The 18,069-nt window shown below is 45.4% G+C and overlaps 1 protein-coding gene across 1 annotated transcript in view; it reads left to right on the plus strand.

Annotated features, from left to right (window-relative positions):
• Positions 1-3,856: 3,856 nt before the first annotated feature.
• The window catches only part of LOC146058637 (transient receptor potential cation channel subfamily M member 2-like), a 262,847-nt gene continuing 248,634 nt past the window's right edge, over positions 3,857-18,069 (plus strand). The window contains exons 1-2 of the mRNA XM_083170910.1: positions 3,857-3,947; positions 17,482-17,558. Of these exons, the coding sequence (XP_083027036.1) occupies positions 3,858-3,947; positions 17,482-17,558 (167 nt within the window). The 5' untranslated portion in view covers position 3,857. The remainder of the gene's footprint in view (positions 3,948-17,481; positions 17,559-18,069) is intronic.

Below are 18,069 nucleotides of genomic sequence, written 5' to 3' on the forward strand. Positions count from 1 at the left end.
ATGGAAGCAGTACTGTCCCAGACCGTAGTACGATACAAAGCCTACTGACTAACTGTGTAACAGTCTGGTATGGAAGCAGTACTGTCCCAGACCGTAGTACGATACAAAGCCTACTGACTAACTGTGTAACAGTCTGGTATGGAAGCAGTACTGTCCCAGAGCGTAGTATGATACAGAGCCTACTGACTAACTGTTTAACAGTCTGGTACGGAAGCAGTACTGTCCCAGACCGTAGTACGATACAAATCCTACTGCCTAACTGTGTAACAGTCTGGTATGGAAGCAGTACTGTCCCAGAGCGCAGTGTGATACAGAGCCTACTGACTAACTGTGTAACAGTCTGGTATGGAAGCAGTACTGTCCCAGACCGTAGTACAGTAGGAGCAAGTTTCATCTTTGCTCCTTTGGCCATGGCTAGCCATGGCCAGCCATGGCTATTCTATTGTTCTCAGCTGCAATACGTATTGTATTGCAGCTGAGAACAATAGAATAGCCATGGCTAGCCATGGCTAGCCACGCCCAAAGGAGCAAAGATGAAACTTGCTCCTACTGTACGATACAAATCCTACTGCCTAACTGTGTAACAGTCTGGTATGGAAGCAGTACTGTCCCAGACCGTAGTATTATACAGAGCCTACTGACTAACTGTGTAACAGTCTGGTATGGAAGCAGTACTGTCCCAGAGCGTAGTATGATACAGAGCCTACTGACTAACTGTAACAGTCTGGTATGGAAGCAGTACTGTCCCGGATCGTAGTATGATACAAAGTCTACTGACTAACTGTGTAACAGTCTGGTATGGAAGCAGTACTGTCCCAGAGCGCAGTATGATACAGAGCCTACTGACTAACTGTGTAACAGTCTGGAATGGAAGCAGTACTGTCCCAGAGCGTAGTATTATACAGAGCCTACTGACTAACTGTGTAACAGTCTGGTATGGAAGCAGTACTGTCCCAGAGCGTAGTATGATACAGAGCCTACTGACTAACTGTGTAACAGTCTGGTATGGAAGCAGTACTGTCCCAGAGCGTAGTATGATACAGAGCCTACTGACTAACTGTGTAACAGTCTGGTATGGAAGCAGTACTGTCCCAGAGCGTAGTATGATACAGAGCCTACTGACTAACTGTGTAACAGTCTGGTATGGAAGCAGTACTGTCCCAGAGCGTAGTATGATACAGAGCCTACTGACTAACTGTGTAACAGTCTGGTATGGAAGCAGTACTGTCCCAGAGCGTAGTATGATACAGAGCCCACTGACTAACTGTGTAACAGTCTGGTATGGAAGCAGTACTGTCCCAGAGTGTATTACGATACAGAGCCTACTGACTAACTGTGTAACAGTCTGGTATGGAAGCAGTACTGTCCCAGACCGTAGTACGATACAAAGCCTACTGCCTAACTGTGTAACAGTGTGGTATGGAAGCAGTACTGTCCCAGAGCGTAGTATGATACATAGCCTACTGACTAATTGTGTAACAGTCTGGTATGGAAGCAGTACTGTCCCAGAGCGTAGTATGATACAGAGCCTACTGACTAACTGTGTAACAGTCTGGTATGGAAGCAGTACTGTCCCAGAGCGTAGTATGATACAGAGCCTACTGACTAACTGTGTAACAGTCTGGTATGGAAGCAGTACTGTCCCAGAGCGTAGTATGATACAGAGCCTACTGACTAACCTTGTAACAGTCTGGTATGGAAGCAGTACTGTCCCAGACCGTAGTATGATACAGAGCCTACTGACTAACTGTGTAACAGTCTGGTATGGAAGCAGTACTGTCCCAGAGCGTAGTATGATACAGAGCCTACTGACTAACTGTGTAGCAGTCTGGTATGGAAGCAGTACTGTCCCAGAGTGTAGTATGATACAGAGCTTACTGACTAACTGTGTAACAGTCTGGTATGGAAGCAGTACTGTCCCAGAGCGTAGTATGATACAGAGCCTACTGACTAACTGTGTAACAGTCTGGTATGGAAGCAGTACTGTCCCAGAGCGTAGTATGATACAGAGCCTACTGACTAACTGTGTAGCAGTCTGGTATGGAAGCAGTACTGTCCCAGAGTGTAGTATGATACAGAGCTTACTGACTAACTGTGTAACAGTCTGGTATGGAAGCAGTACTGTCCCAGACCGTAGTATTATACAGAGCCTACTGACTGTGTAACAGTCTGGTATGGAAGTATCACTGTCCCAGAGCGTAGTATGATACAGAGCCTACTGACTAACTGTGTAACAGTCTGGTATGGAAGCAGTACTGTCCCAGACCGTAGTATTATACAGAGCCTACTGACTGTGTAACAGTCTGGTATGGAAGTATCACTGTCCCAGAGCGTAGTATGATACAGAGCCTACTGACTAACTGTGTAACAGTCTGGTATGGAAGCAGTACTGTCCCAGAGTGTAGTATGATACAGAGCTTACTGACTAACTGTGTAACAGTCTGGTATGGAAGCAGTACTGTCCCAGACCGTAGTATTATACAGAGCCTACTGACTGTGTAACAGTCTGGTATGGAAGCAGTACTGCCCCAGAGCGTAGTATGATACAGAGACTACTGACTAACTGTGTAACAGTCTGGTATGGAAGCAGTACTGCCCCAGAGCGTAGTATGATACAGAGACTACTGACTAACTGTGTAACAGTCTGGTATGGAAGCAGTACTGCCCCAGAGCGTAGTATGATACAGAGACTACTGACTAACTGTGTAACAGTCTGGTATGGAAGCAGTACTGCCCCAGAGCGTAGTATGATACAGAGACTACTGACTAACTGTGTAACAGTCTGGTATGGAAGCAGTACTGCCCCAGAGCGTAGTATTATACAGAGCCTACTGACTGTGTAACAGTCTGGTATGGAAGCAGTACTGCCCCAGAGCGTAGTATGATACAGAGACTACTGACTAACTGTGTAACAGTCTGGTATGGAAGCAGTACTGCCCCAGAGCGTAGTATGATACAGAGACTACTGACTAACTGTGTAACAGTCTGGTATGGAAGCAGTACTGCCTCAGAACGTAGTATGATACAGAGACTACTGACTAACTGTGTAACAGTCTGGTATGGAAGCAGTACTGTCCCAGAGCGTAGTATGATACAGAGACTACTGACTAACTGTGTAACAGTCTGGTATGGAAGCAGTACTGCCCCAGAGCGTAGTATGATACAGAGACTACTGACTAACTGTGTAACAGTCTGGTATGGAAGCAGTACTGCCCCAGAACGTAGTATGATACAGAGACTACTGACTAACTGTGTAACAGTCTGGTATGGAAGCAGTACTGTCCCAGAGCGTAGTATGATACAGAGCCTACTGACTAATTGTGTAACAGTCTGGAATGGAAACAATAAAGTAAATTTAAGCTAATATATACATTTGTGCTATTCCGCTGTTTAGAAAGTTCTGATACTCTAGGGCAAAAAGTTTGGGAACCACTATTCTAAAAATTACAAATATACATTAAAGTCCAATTTTCCTATAGATGGAGCCAGGTTTTCTCTCCAGCCAGCGTTCTAGAGCTTTTGGTGCGTGTTTCTCCGAGACAGGGATGCACTAGCGTCTCACATGCTTGCCCGTCCCTTTGCCAGGAATGGAGACACCCATACTGTATCTGTCTGGCATGCTGGCAGGATAGATAAACCTGCCTCCGTCTGTAGGAAGACGTTTGTTTCAGCATAATGCACAGGGCAGGGATGATGGGAATGTGACATATGATCAGTCTTCTTATTTCTATGTGCCTTGTGTTTTCTCCCCAGCATGAGAAGCTCCATAGGACCAGGTGCCCATAATCTACTATACCACGAGGAACAGAATGAGTAATACTAGGTGTCCGGACCAAGAAGGCGGAGTTGGGATTCCCATGAGGAACATCGTGCAGCCCCCATGCTGTCCTGGTTCCGCTGGTGGAAAGAGGAAGAAGATGTTCCGAAAATTCCTTACTGAGGGAAATGTGAGTTACTTTATACAACATTATTTTTATTTACTAACCGTTTCTTAAATAGCACACACATATTCCGCTGCACTGTACATAGAACATCCAGTCACATCAGTCCCTGTCCCAGTGGAGCTTACAATCTATATTCCCTACCACATGTACACGCGCACACAGACATTCTAGGGTTAGCAAAAAAAAGGATTTTTTTTATACTTAAACATAATACATCTCTTACAACAATTTGACAATACATATTCATATGAAATGTACAGACATTAATTTCAAAAGAAAGAAAAATATATTATATATATTATACATACAAAAAACCAGCAGGGTCCGGCACAACCACCTATAGGATCTACTTGCTTGGGTGCCTCCAATCAGGGGGTAGATACAAACACGGAACAGAGTGGCACTCCAAAGACTTCCAAATAAGCGAATTTAATAGCACATTACTATTGCTATTAAATTCGCTTATTTGGAAGTCTTTGGAGTGCCACTCTGTTCCGTGTTTATATATATATATATATATATATATATATATATATATATATATATATATATATCAAGTTGACAGTCTATAGCCTATTGATATCTTCTTACATTGGCAGTTATTGGAAGGCACTATATTCTATATTTTTATTTTCAGGGGGTAGCTTTGTATACCTAATTTAAGGGGGGGGGGGGTCTTTACCGTTGTTCATAATTTATGTCCCATTCCATCTTGTTGAACTGAGGTTTTTTCTCGGTGCATCTTTTATAGAGCTGCTTAAGATTTGGCTATAGGGAAACCTTGGGTGACATTTAATGGAATGAGAGTTTTTCGCACGTCAGTTTTTCGCCCATAATCGCACTTTTTTTAAAATCGCATTTTTGCAGCGGATTCGCATATTTAATGAGGTGCGTGTTCCGGCAAGAAAAGTGCGATTTAGTGCGATAATGTGCGAATTTTCGGCATGAAGATGTGCGAATTGAGGTTATGTGCGATTTTGTGTTTGTAAAAAAAAAAAAAAAAAAAATTGCGTGAGGTCCCCCCTCCTTAGCATAACCAGCCCCGGGTTCATTGAGCCGGACCTGGTGCCAAAAATACGGGGGACAAAAAGCGTAGTGGTCCCCCGTATTTCTGAAAGCCGCGGACTCTTGGACCGGTCCTGGTTCCAAAAATACAGGGGACAAAAAATCTGGGGGTCCCCCCTATTTTGAAACCAGCACCGGGCTCCAACAGCCCACAGTGTCATGCCACAGCCAGGGGACACTTTTTAGATAAGGTCCCCCGGCCGTACCATGAGCACCGTGGCTGGTCAGCCTTGGACGGGGTACCTGGAGGAGTGGGGACCCCCCCCAATAAAGGGGTCCCCCCCAGGCTTCACCCGTCCAGGGCTGAAGCCCGGGGCTGTCACCGGCGTCCCTGGCCAGTGGACGCCGGCCTGATGGGGTTAAATCTTAAAATCCTAACATTGCTTTATACAGGAGAACTACAAGAACCAGCAGACCTCCCCCGCAGGCTGGGACTTGGAGAACCGCAAGTCCCAGCATGTGGGGCATTAATGGGCCTGCTGGGACTTGTAGTCCACCTGTAAAAAGAATGTTAAAAGAAAACACACACACAGAGAAGTATAACTTTATTACATACACACACCTCACTTTTACACCAATATACTTACCGATCCAGGATCCAGCGCTGGTCTCCCTTCTGCAGAGCCGGCTACCCCCGCACTGACAGCGGGGACAACCGGCTTTCTCCGATGGAACTAACAGCTTCTGTCGCGCTGTCCCAGCGCAACAGAGGCTGAGAGCGTGATTGGGCGATGCGTCTCCATGGAGACGCATAGCTCAGCCCTGATTGGCTGAGCTATGCGTCTCCATGGAGACACATAAGCCGAAGACACTCTCAGCCTCTGTTGCGCTGGGACAGCGCGACAGAAGCTGTTAGTTCCATCGGAGAAAGCCGGTTGTCCCCGCTGTCAGTGCGGGGGTAGCCGGCTCTGCAGAAGGGAGACCAGCGCTGGATCCTGGATCGGTAAGTATATTGGTGTAAAAGTGAGGTGTGTGTGTATGTAATAAAGTTATACTTCTCTGTGTGTGTGTTTTCTTTTAACATTCTTTTTACAGGTGGACTACATTTAGAGAGGATGTTCTCCTACATGAATGTTCCAAAAGACTTACTCTTTTGTTATCTGAAATGCGGTCTAAAGTGTATTCTTTATATAAACCTGTACATCATTCCAGAACTGTGTTACTATCATACAATCCCACATACTGTACCGTGCATTCTTTCCACATCTGGGCAATCCGAGCCTGCACATCCCTAATATAAACCTGTACATCATTCCAGAACTAACACAGTGTATAGTATTTGCCACAGTGCGCAACCAGTGAGCAGCCAGAAAGGGTATATATCAAATAGGGATTTTCTTCACTATCCCAAAAGACAATGTGTGTGCAAAAAAAGGTGAGATAAACCCTTCTACCAGCGCTAGAGAATAATGGGGAATGGTGTACTTCCCTTAATCAAATGTCAGAAGAACTTCTGTAACGGATCACCACATTCTTGGATCCTCATTCCATTTTCAGAAACAATACCACATGCAAGATAATTGTATACAATATCATCGCATAAAATGTATTTAATGAGAATCAACAGGATAAAAACATCAAAATAGATAAAAACATCAAAGCAAATATAGAATGGCACACAAATAAAGTGACTATGTGCAGCAGCTTTGAAAAGGGTAATTACCAGATGGTATTGAACTGTGTTGCAAATACAGTTCAAACAGGCATGGGTAAAGCTTATAAGGGTCCCGGGTCTCATGCAGCTACCAGGTCTGCGGGTAAGTGCCCTCCAAGGTCCGCACACGGTCGCCTCTCACCGACGCGTTTCAGATCCCCCTGGACCCTTTTTCAAGGTGTAATTTGGTGCCTCCTTAGTCCAATATTTAAAGTACATGTCCACCAATCATAGACGCAGCGGTTTCCCGTGGCAGAGACTGGGTACAGGACTTCCGGGTCCGCGGGTCGCCGCTACGTCACTTCCAGTTTCATGGACGTGAGTAGGAGTATTGGGTGTAATTGAAGCCACTTCCGGGTGTACCTGTTCATCGTCAGTCCAAACCTTTTAGTTCTTAAAGGTACTTTGCCAGTCTATGGGAGTCCGATCACGTGACTCCAGTGATGCGGCCAGATTCCCCGGTGTGTGAGGATATACCTTCTCAGTGCCACCAGAAATCAAGTCCATAGTAAAGTCCATACGGAAAATGGCACATAATAGTAAAGAAAAAGAACAATGGGAATAATAAATATATGTATATAAACAGCATAAAAACTTCATAAAAACCACTTTAATTCAAAATCCGCGTTTATACCATTGGGTTTAAGAGTGTTAAAATCATAGATCATTTGCATCTCAGCTTTTGCAAGCTGAGTGCTGAGATCACCTCTACGTGCATTCCCTCCTATGTATTTAATGCCCATAAATAATTTTATGTGATTAATAGAGCAAGCATGGTGGGTTTTAAAGTGCTGGGACAGGGAGTGGGTTTCCACCCCTTTCTGAATATTTCTGATATGTTCTCCCATGCGCACTTTGAGAGGACGTGATGTCCTGCCAATATAGTATAAATTACAAGTACACCCAATGGTAGAAACGATATTTTTTACATTGCATGTTATGAACTCTTGGATTTCTTTTTAATTGACTCCTTGAGTTACATTCATCTAGACAGTTGCAACCACAGAAATTGGCTTAACTGCATCCCACAGGGCCAATTTAAATGTTTAAAAAGAAATTGCACAAACCAGGAGGTTTATAGAGATCAAGCCAAGCATCTGGCGGAGAAGTTTATAGACAGTGGTTACAATAGAACAACCGTTGGAGAGGACCTACAAAAGGTTGACCAAATACAACGGTCCAATTTATTGAAAGACAAAAAAAACGGAACCGCTAACTGGTAACGAAAGAAAAAAGTGTGCCTTTATTACAAATTTCAATGCCCAACATAAGAAAATAGAGGGTGCTATAAAAAAACATTGGCATCTGTTAAGAAAGGATCCAATTGTAGGCAAAGAGTTACCTAAGAACCCAGCTTTTATATACAGGAAGGCCCCTAATTTAGGAGATAGATTAACTCGGAGCCTGCACCCCGCTAATAACTTGAGGAGGGGCATCAGAACGAGGGGCCTCCATAGATGCGGGTCGTGCAAAGCCTGCATAAATATAAAGGGAGATAAAAAGAAGGAAACCATAACCATTAATGGAAGAGAGCACAAAATCCAAGAGTTCATAACATGCAATGTAAAAAATATCGTTTCTACCATTGGGTGTACTTGTAATTTATACTATATTGGCAGGACATCACGTCCTCTCAAAGTGCGCATGGGAGAACATATCAGAAATATTCAGAAAGGGGTGGAAACCCACTCCCTGTCCCAGCACTTTAAAACCCACCATGCTTGCTCTATTAATCACATAAAATTATTTATGGGCATTAAATACATAGAAGGGAATGCACGTAGAGGTGATCTCAGCACTCAGCTTGCAAAAGCTGAGATGCAAATGATCTATGATTTTAACACTCTTAAACCCAATGGTATAAACGCGGATTTTGAATTAAAGTGGTTTTTATGAAGTTTTTATGCTGTTTATATACATATATTTATTATTCCCATTGTTCTTTTTCTTTACTATTATGTGCCATTTTCCGTATGGACTTTACTATGGACTTGATTTCTGGTGGCACCGAGAAGGTATATCCTCACACACCGGGGAATCTGGCCGCATCACTGGAGTCACGTGATCGGACTCCAGTACCTTCAAGAACTAAAAGGTTTGGACTGACGATGAACAGGTACACCCGGAAGTGGCTTCAATTACACCCAATACTCCTACTCACGTCCGTGAAGCTGGAAGTGACGCGAGCGGAATACCCGGAAGTGACGTAGCGGCGACCCGCGGACCCGGAAGTCCTGTACCCGGTCTCTGCCACGGGAAACCGCTGCGTCTATGATTGGTGGACATGTACTTTAAATATTGGACTAAGGAGGCACCAAATCACACCTTGAAAAAGGATCCAGGCGGATCTGAAACGCGTCGGTGAGAGGCGACCGTGTGCGGACCTTGGAGGGCACTTACCCGCAGACCTGGTAGCTGTATGAGACCCGGGACCCTTATAAGCTTTACCCATGCCTGTTTGAACTGTATTTGCAACACAGTTCAATACCATCTGGTAATTACCCTTTTCAAAGCTGCTGCACATAGTCACTTTATTTGTGTGCCATTCTATATTTGCTTTGATGTTTTTATCTATTTTGATGTTTTTATCCTGTTGATTCTCATTAAATACATTTTATGCGATGATATTGTATACAATTATCTTGCATGTGGTATTGTTTCTGAAAATGGAATGAGGATCCAAGAATGTGGTGATCCGTTACAGAAGTTCTTCTGACATTTGATTAAGGGAAGTACACCATTCCCCATTATTCTTTAGCGATGGTAGAAGGGTTTATCTCACCATTTGGCGGCAGCGACAGTGGGATCATTCAGACACCAACCATCGAGCACAGAAAGCACAGAGAACAGAGGATCAGACCATATGTAAGGAAACGGAAAATGCAGTAAGGTGAAGTTCAGCAAGTGAGCAGGTGTCATTCCTGTGAAAGGGAAAATGTTTCCAAGGAAAGAAAATCGATGCCTCAAGACCCCTGGAGCAGAGGAGCTCAGGGATGGAGGTTCTTCAGTGTATCGGCAGGCTGGGAAGCCGGATCTGTTATTTATTGTCAGAAAAATGCAGTATATCTGGGAGTACTGGGAAGAAGCTCAGCAGATGATCAGCGGGTGGAGAGTATCCAGCATACAGGACAAGTTGTGTTACCTGGGGGATGCATTCATGCACTGTAAAGGTGAGGCCACCTCGTGGAATCTGCTGGGGGAGCCAGAGTTTGTAGAATTTACAGAAGAAGTGATTGCTACAGTTACCCAGATGCTACAAAGAGGACAATATTCTGAGGCTGAAGGAGAAGTCCAGAATAAATTGATGCCCCAGATAGAACCAGAGGAAAGGTCTAAAAGGGGGCTACTGCAATCTGGGCAGACATCCGAGGGGTCTGCCACAGAATTATTTGTTACCACAAGAGAAGGGTCGTTGTCAGGGGGGCCCCTAACTGCCCTTGAAGAAATGAATATGGAGGAGTTGATAGCAGAATGTCAGCTGCGAGGTATACCCGTCCAATCCTGCACTCGCCGGGAAATCCTCCAGCAGATCCTTCAAGATCAGGGGGATCCTACAAAAGCATTTACTGATTATCGGGCATGGATCCTCAATTACGGTGCACAGCTGAGTGTGTGGGAACAATTGGAGTGTCTGGAGGAGTGCTTTATTGTGGCAGAGGAAGAGGCGACTGATCACAGGCTCCTTGACACCCCAGCATGGCGAGACCAGTGTCGCAGGGTGGATGATGAAAGGCACCGCCTGCAACAGCTTCTCCCACAGCCTAGGGAAGAAGCTGGTCAGTGTTCAATACTGGGGGAGGTTATCCCTAAAGTGAAGGAAGTGGGGCCCGTTAGCCAGGCACCCCAGGAGGAGCTGCACTACAGCTTCCCTTTTGCTGAGGTGGAAGATGGAGAATTATTAACGTGCTGCCAGGGGATCTATGAGGACTGCGTCCAAGAGGAGATCACCGTGGTTAGAGGAGTATTCGCCAACACCCAGGCCACAAGCATACCAGTCACAGATGACGTCTTGTTTCAGGCTGCCCAGCACATTCAGCTGGGGAAGGAGGTTATCCAGGAGGAGGAGGTGTGCGCAGAAGTAGCTGCAGGTGAGAGACTGGCTTTTGAGGGGACAGTGCTGGCACAGCCTGTCCTGCAGCCACCCACTGCATTGTTCCTGATGGAGGGTCCCTACTCAGCCCTGGGCATTGAGACCAAATGCTGTACTGAAATTTGCCATGCCCCTAGTTTGGATTTGAGGGAGGAAGGATGTGACAGAGTGGCGGAAGTGCCAGGGCCAGAGCCCCGATATTGGCCTGCTGTTTGGCAGCTGTTCCTTGTGCAAGAGGGGGAGGTGGAAAATGCTCCCTGCCCCATTGTACCAGAGGCAAAAGTATTAGTACACCCTATAGGTGTGCCCAGTGTAAAAGTTTACAATGTTGCAGAGGGGGGGGGGGGGGTACCCAGCATCTGAAGAAGAGGAAGTGCTAAATCCCTTGTTAGTTACAATGTATAACTTAGATTGTAATATTGCCCTAGCTGGTTCTGCAAACCAGCTGCCTCTTACAAGATGGGTTTGGTATGATGTCACTCTGTGGGACTCAAGTGGTACATCCAAACCTCAGATTCTCTGCTCTGCATCCCACTGCTCCAGGTTGTTATCGGTTCCTGAACAACTGGGTATAGGGACTAAAATAGTAGGGGAAGGAATGTGAGGTTATCAGACTCACAGTAAGACTGTAATTATTATATTTTATTATGTGTAGTGATTAATGTACTATTTAGTCTGTCTGTACCCTGTTGTTCTCCGTATATGTCTCTATTCCCCATATCTGTGTGTATTTCCAGAACCATAGTATTAGACTGTAGATCAGATGCTGTTGCCCAAATATGGTCACACAGGAAATGTCCACAGGGAGTGATCCAATTCCCCTGCTATTTACAGGAAGGTTATGTCCACAGGGGGTAATCAGGACATAACCAAATTACCTTGTGATTGTTCCTCCTTATTTGCACTTCTTTGTGCATCTCTGGACTCTAGTAGACTCTGTGGAACCAGACCCAGCAGGGGGGCAGCAGCAGATGGACAGCTGTAGATTACCTGGGGGTATATACCTGACTCTTGAATCCACCAATCTGGACCGAGTGCAAACCCACTGATAGTTCAAGCGCCGTGGGAATTTAGAAGGTTTTAAAATGACTGGTACACGTGCCAGTTTTTTATGTTAGTCGCAATACTGGCTAAGGGGTCATACTCTGCCACTGGATCTTGTGGAACACGTCGTTTGCCCGGGGTGGGCATCCTACTACGCTATTGTGTGGACTTATACAGGTTTCTGCTATCACTGCTGTGTGGAGAGTGATAGTTTTGTAATTTGGAACTGCGATGCTAAAAGGACTTGAACTGCTACCTGGATGTTTCTATGCTACATTTTGCCTCTTGTTCCTGTCTTTATCTACTTGTGTGTGCTGTGAAAAAATAAACCATATTTTGGTTTGATCTGCTCAGTGTCTGAGTGATTGAGGAACCTCGTATCTTCACACTGATATCACCCCCCACCCCTAGGAGGGGAGAATGGGTAAGGGCCCCAGTGCATTGCTTTGCCCAGGGGCCCACACTGCTGTTAAGACAGCCCTGAGTATCGTGGCCCAAAGACTGTGGCAAATCAGTAATAAAATCCATGGAGGTATGTGACCATGGCCTCAATGGAAAAGGCAAAGGAACCAACTAACCAGTGGGATAACTGCGAGGGGATTTATTTCTGGCACATACGTCACAGGCCAACACAAAGGCCTTAATGTCTTTCTTCATGGTAGGCCACCAGATGGCCCTGGACAGCAAAGAGAAAGTCTTATCCACCCCAGGGTGACCTGCAATGGTGAAACTCGAAAAAAAATTCGTATGTATTTCCAACGGAATAAAAAGCCTACCTTCCGGAATGGACTTGGGCGCTGAAGACTGTGCCAGAAGGAATTGATCTAAAAGGTTTTGTGTGAACCCGGCAATGATACATGAAGCTGAAATAATAGGTTCCTGCTGTAAATGAGGATCTTGAACAGCAGAAAAACTTCTTGAGAGTGTATCGGCCATGATATTCTTAGAAAATTGCCTTTAGGTAATGATGAAGTTAAAACGGGCAAAAAACAATGTCCACCTGGCTTGTCTGGCATTAACTCTCTTGGCTGATTGGAGGTACGCCAGATTCTTGTGATCAGTAAATATGGTAACCTGGAACTTAGCTCCCTCCAACCAGTGCCTCCATTCCTCAAGTGAAGACTTGATAGCAAGGAGCTCCCGATTACCAACATCATAATTACATTCAGCCGAGGAGAATTTCCTGGAAAAGAAGGCACACGGATGCAGGAGACCATCCAGTTTATCAATTTGAGAGAGTACTGCTCCAATGCCAATCTCCGAGGCATCCACCTCCAAGACAAAAGGCAGATCAGGGTTAGGATGTCTCAAGACTTTAGCAGAGATAAAAGCAGACTTCAATTTCTTAAATGCTTCAACGGCGGCATCAGGCCACATAGAGGGATCCGCACCCTTTTTGGTCAAAGCTACTATGGGAGCCACAATTTCCGAAAAATATGGAATGAACCCTCTATAGTAATTGGCGAACACTAAAAACCTTTGTGTGGGCTTGAGATTAGAAAGCTGTACCCAATCTTTTATGGCCTGGACTTTAACTGGGTCCATTTGAAGACCCCTGGGAGAGATAATGTATCCCAGGAAGGAAATACTCTCTACCTCAAATTCACACTTCTCCAATTTAGAATAAAGATTATTCTCCCTCAGCTTCTGGAGAACAGCACAAACATGCCAACGATGTTGTTCCAGGGACGAGGAGAAGATTAGGATATCATCCGGGTATACAACAACAAAAACTCCCTCAGCACATCATTAATGAAGTCCTGGAAGACAGCAGGTGCATTAGCCAGACCAAAAGGCATCACCAGGTACTCATAATGTCCTGTATGTATATTAAACGCTGTCTCAGCCTCTTTTTTAGGAAAGACATGGCCAAATGAGGCATATGGTTCGGGTAACCCTGGGACTGACGGGGTAACCATGCGAACCGGGAGAACCAAACAATTTGAGGCACACTGTTTACCCCAGCATAATAACCCCCCCGTCTGCCAGTCAAACCCCGGATTATGTAACTTAAGCCAGGGGAGTCCGAAGACTATAGGTGCTATAGGACTACGAAAAACAAAAAAAGACAATAGTTCAGTATGAGTTACCCCAATATGCACCTCCAGGGGTACAGTAAGATGATTAATTGCTCCCCATGGTAGACGATTGCCGACGAGACCATAAACTGATATCTCAGGAGTGATGGGAATGAGAGGATTCTCATGATCTTGAATTAATTGAAGATCTATGAAATTCCCTGCGGCCCCACTATCAACAAAAGCCTGACCCTCCCACTTACGTACCCCAAAAGAAATACATATAGGAAGTAGGAGAGAGTTATTGGGAAATGTTACCGGATGTCTCCCTGCATCCTCAGGCCTTGGCATTTCCCTGACGCTCAGGGCATGCATTCACCAGGTGCCCCCTGGTACCACAATAAAAGCAGAGACCTTGGGACCGCTGCCGTGCCTTCTCCTGAGGAGACAGACGAGTCGCCCAAGCTGCATGGGCTCCCCAAGATCAAGTGGCTGATCCTCAGGGATACTGGGGAATGGAGCCGGGAGCGAACCTCTCATGAAGCCGGCGATCAATGCGGATTACCAGCTGCATGAGATCATCCAATGAGGCCGGGGCTGGATACTGCACCAAAGAATCTTCAATTTGGTCCGCTAAACTTAGCCTAAATTGAGAATGCAAGGCTGGATCATTCCAACCAGAGTCATTGGCATAACGCCGAAACTCTGAACAATAGGCCTCTGCCAGGTGACGACCCTGCTTAAGGGACCGGAGATGGGCCTCAGCCGAAGCTGCCTTATCTGGATCGTTGTATAAGACGCCCATTGCCTGGAAGAAGGCATCCACAGAACAAAGGGCCTGACTGTCTGCCTTCAGACCAAAGGCCCATGTTTAAGGTCCCCCCTGGAGGAGAGAAATTATCAAACCCACCCTCTGAGCCTCAGAGCCTAAGGAGAGAGGACGTAAGCGAAAATACAATTTACAACTTTGCCGTTCTCCTAACCTCCTCCTGAGACTCAACCCTTATGGTGAGATCCTGTAATTGCTGAGTCAGAAGGTGGATTTGGTCAGCGAAAACCTGGGCCGAAACTCCTGAGTTGGGACATAGTGACAAGCAAGAAAAATAACAACTGCGACCGCCTTCTGTGACCTTTTTTCTTTTTGGCCAGTTATAATGTTAAACCCAGAGGGAGATCCACCAGCCTGCCCCCCTAACTCTGTTGCCTCTGAACCGTAATCCGTGGATCAGTGCGAGCTTCAGCCCTGATGCCGCCAGGTCTTGAGGTAGGACAACGGAACCACAGAGACAGCCAGAAGGCAAGAGGAGGACTAACTACCCCAAAATAGGCAGGCCAGGAAACCCCCCCAATGGGACACAGTATGCAATAATGCATGGTGGTAATAACAGCGTAAATTATGGTAAATGCTGCTATACACAGAAGAGGGTAATAAGGTAGTCGTTAATGGCAACAATGCACAACTGATGGTATATAATAAAATGACAATGGCAACAATGCACAAACAATGGTATATAGATAAATGATAACTACAACAATGCACAACTGATGGTATATAATAAAATGACAATAGCAACAATGCACAAACAAGGGTATATACACCAACAATCTCTGCCCTCAATCCCTTGAACCACAAGGGACCAAAGCCCACAATGCAAATACCCAGAGATGGAAAAGTGTAATAGAAGGAGCAATGAGGCAGAGGGAAAACAATGAAGACAGGGTCCCAAACTTAGCTGAGGCTGCAGCTGGAACTCTGGAGTGGGAGCACGGGAACCAGGAACACCACTGGACGAAGCTGCGGCAGGGTCCAAGAAGCTATAACCGGCATCTGTTCCCAGCAGATGCCGGCTATTTATTCAAAATTACCGCCCCCTCACAGCTGCTGACATCAGCCGCACTGAGAGAGCCTAGCAATGCCTCAATGCCCGGCAGAAGGAAGCGAAGGAGCGGAAGTCCGGGGCATTGCCTGGCAACGTCCCCGACGCTCCCCCGCTGCACTGCGCCCGCCGCCCGTCCTGGTCCTGCTAGCCGCAGGAGATGCACCAGGCCGGCGGCGGCTAACAGAAATCTGATGTTTTTCTCAAACAAAGCCTTACCGACCGGTGCAAAGTCCCTACTCTGAAATGAAACTTGGTAAGAAAAGTCTTGATTCATTAAGAGAATTTTGGTGTCACAAAGCTCATCTTCTAAAGTTGACACCCTCTCTACTTCATTAATCCTTGCCTAGTATTGTTTCAACTGAGATGCGGATAGCTTTCATTAATGGTGGCAACTTGGTGTCTAGGGTGGCAATTATTTCCGAGATGTCCTTTGCTTTTTGCACAGATGAACATTAAATGAACTGAAGGCCATACTATTATCTAATGTGGGTCTGGCAGTGGGTGACGTAGGTGTTGTAGGGCAGCTGTCTTATTCTGGAGACCGCACTATGCCAAAGAGGTTGTTGATGAGAATACAAGAATATATCTTCATGTGATTAATGCTGTTTGTAATATATATATATATATATATATATATATATATATATATATATATATATATATATATATATGAGCTCACATTGTCACAGCGTATAAATACACCGAGACTTACTGTCCACACAGAATATACACTAAACAGGCTCATACTCACCACTGACCACTCTCGTGATGTCTCTTTCTCGTAGACAATTGTGATTTTTCCTCATCATGGTGTATTCTTCTGATGTCTCCTCCTCCCTTGTAATGTCCCCCCATCACTAACCACTCCTCTGCATTCTACCCACTGATCACTCTTCTGATGTCTCATCAGTGACCCCTTTCCTCCTGATGTTTCCTGCTTACTGTTAACTATTGTGACGTACAGTATCTTCCTCACTATACTCTCTTCTGTCTCCTCCTCACTGACCATACATGTGATGTCCCCACAGCACTGACCCCTCTTGTGTGGTCTCCTCCTCACAGGCCAATATTGTGATGTCTCTTCCTCACTATACTCTCTTCTGTCTCCTCCCCACTGGCCATACCTGGGATGTCCCCTCAGCACTGACCCCTCTTGTGCGCACTCCTCCTCACTATCCACACTTCTGTCTCATCCTCACAGACCAATATCCCTCACTAACCACTTTTGTGTCTATTCCTCACTAACGACATGTGTGATGTCTCTTCCTCTTTGACCACTCTTCTGTCTCCTTCTCGTTGACCACATTTGTGATGTCTCCTCCTAGTTGACCACATTTGTGATGTCTACTCCTAACTGACCACTCTTCTGTCTCCTTCTTACTGGCCACACTTGTGATGTCTCCTCCTCACTGACTACACTTGTGATGTCTCCTCCTCACTGACTACACTTGTTATGTCTCCAACACTTGTGATGTCTCCTCCTGACTGACCACTCTTGTGATGTCTCCTCCTGACTGACCACTCTTCTGTCTCCTCCTAGTTGACCACATTTGTGATGTCTACTCCTTACTGACCACTCTTCTGTCTCCTTCTTACTGGCTACACTTGTGATTTCTCCTCCTCACTTACTACACTTGTGATGTCTCCTCCTGACTGACCACTCTTCTGTCTCCTCCTAGTTGACCACATTTGTGATGTTTCACCCTCACTGCCCACTTTTGTGTCTCCTCTACTCTTCTGTTTCCTCCTCATCTGATGTTTCTACCTATTTCTCATTCATTCACAGGTTGATGTTTTTAACTCGTGGGTTTCCAGGAATATTAAGAAGAAGGAATGTGTGACGTTTATCCCATCAGGTGAAGGGTAAATAAGTTATAAATATATTTGAATATTTTCACAATATCATAAATATACTGTAGGGAAATATGCTCTGTATCAGTGTATTCCTGTATAGGTAACGAACACCTGTTCTACCATTCTCTGTTGAGCATTTCCCTCTGTTATTGAGATAATGCTCAAATAACATATAGAGCAGTAACATGCACAGAGAGGAGCTAGGCAGGGCCTACATCATGTCTCCTGGTGCCATGTGGCATCTTAATGAGAGAATTGGGTTTCTAGTTACATCATTTAAGGTACTTGTGTAATATCTGGGCGCCCAATTTTTTGATTGTATGCCTTAACTTAAGGCACACAATCAGATGCGATGGACCCAATTTTTTAGGAAAAATCGGGTTGATCGCATCGCATGTGACCAAATCGCATGCGATGCGATGGACCCGATTTTTACATTGGATCCAATGTTAAATGGTCCCTGAGACCCGATTTTTTTTATTGTATACCCACCCTGTTCATACCCCCACTATCCAAGTGG

Source organism: Crinia signifera, chromosome 2, assembly GCF_055691185.1.
Source record: "Crinia signifera chromosome 2, ASM5569118v1, whole genome shotgun sequence".
Lineage (NCBI taxonomy): Eukaryota > Metazoa > Chordata > Amphibia > Anura > Myobatrachidae > Crinia > Crinia signifera.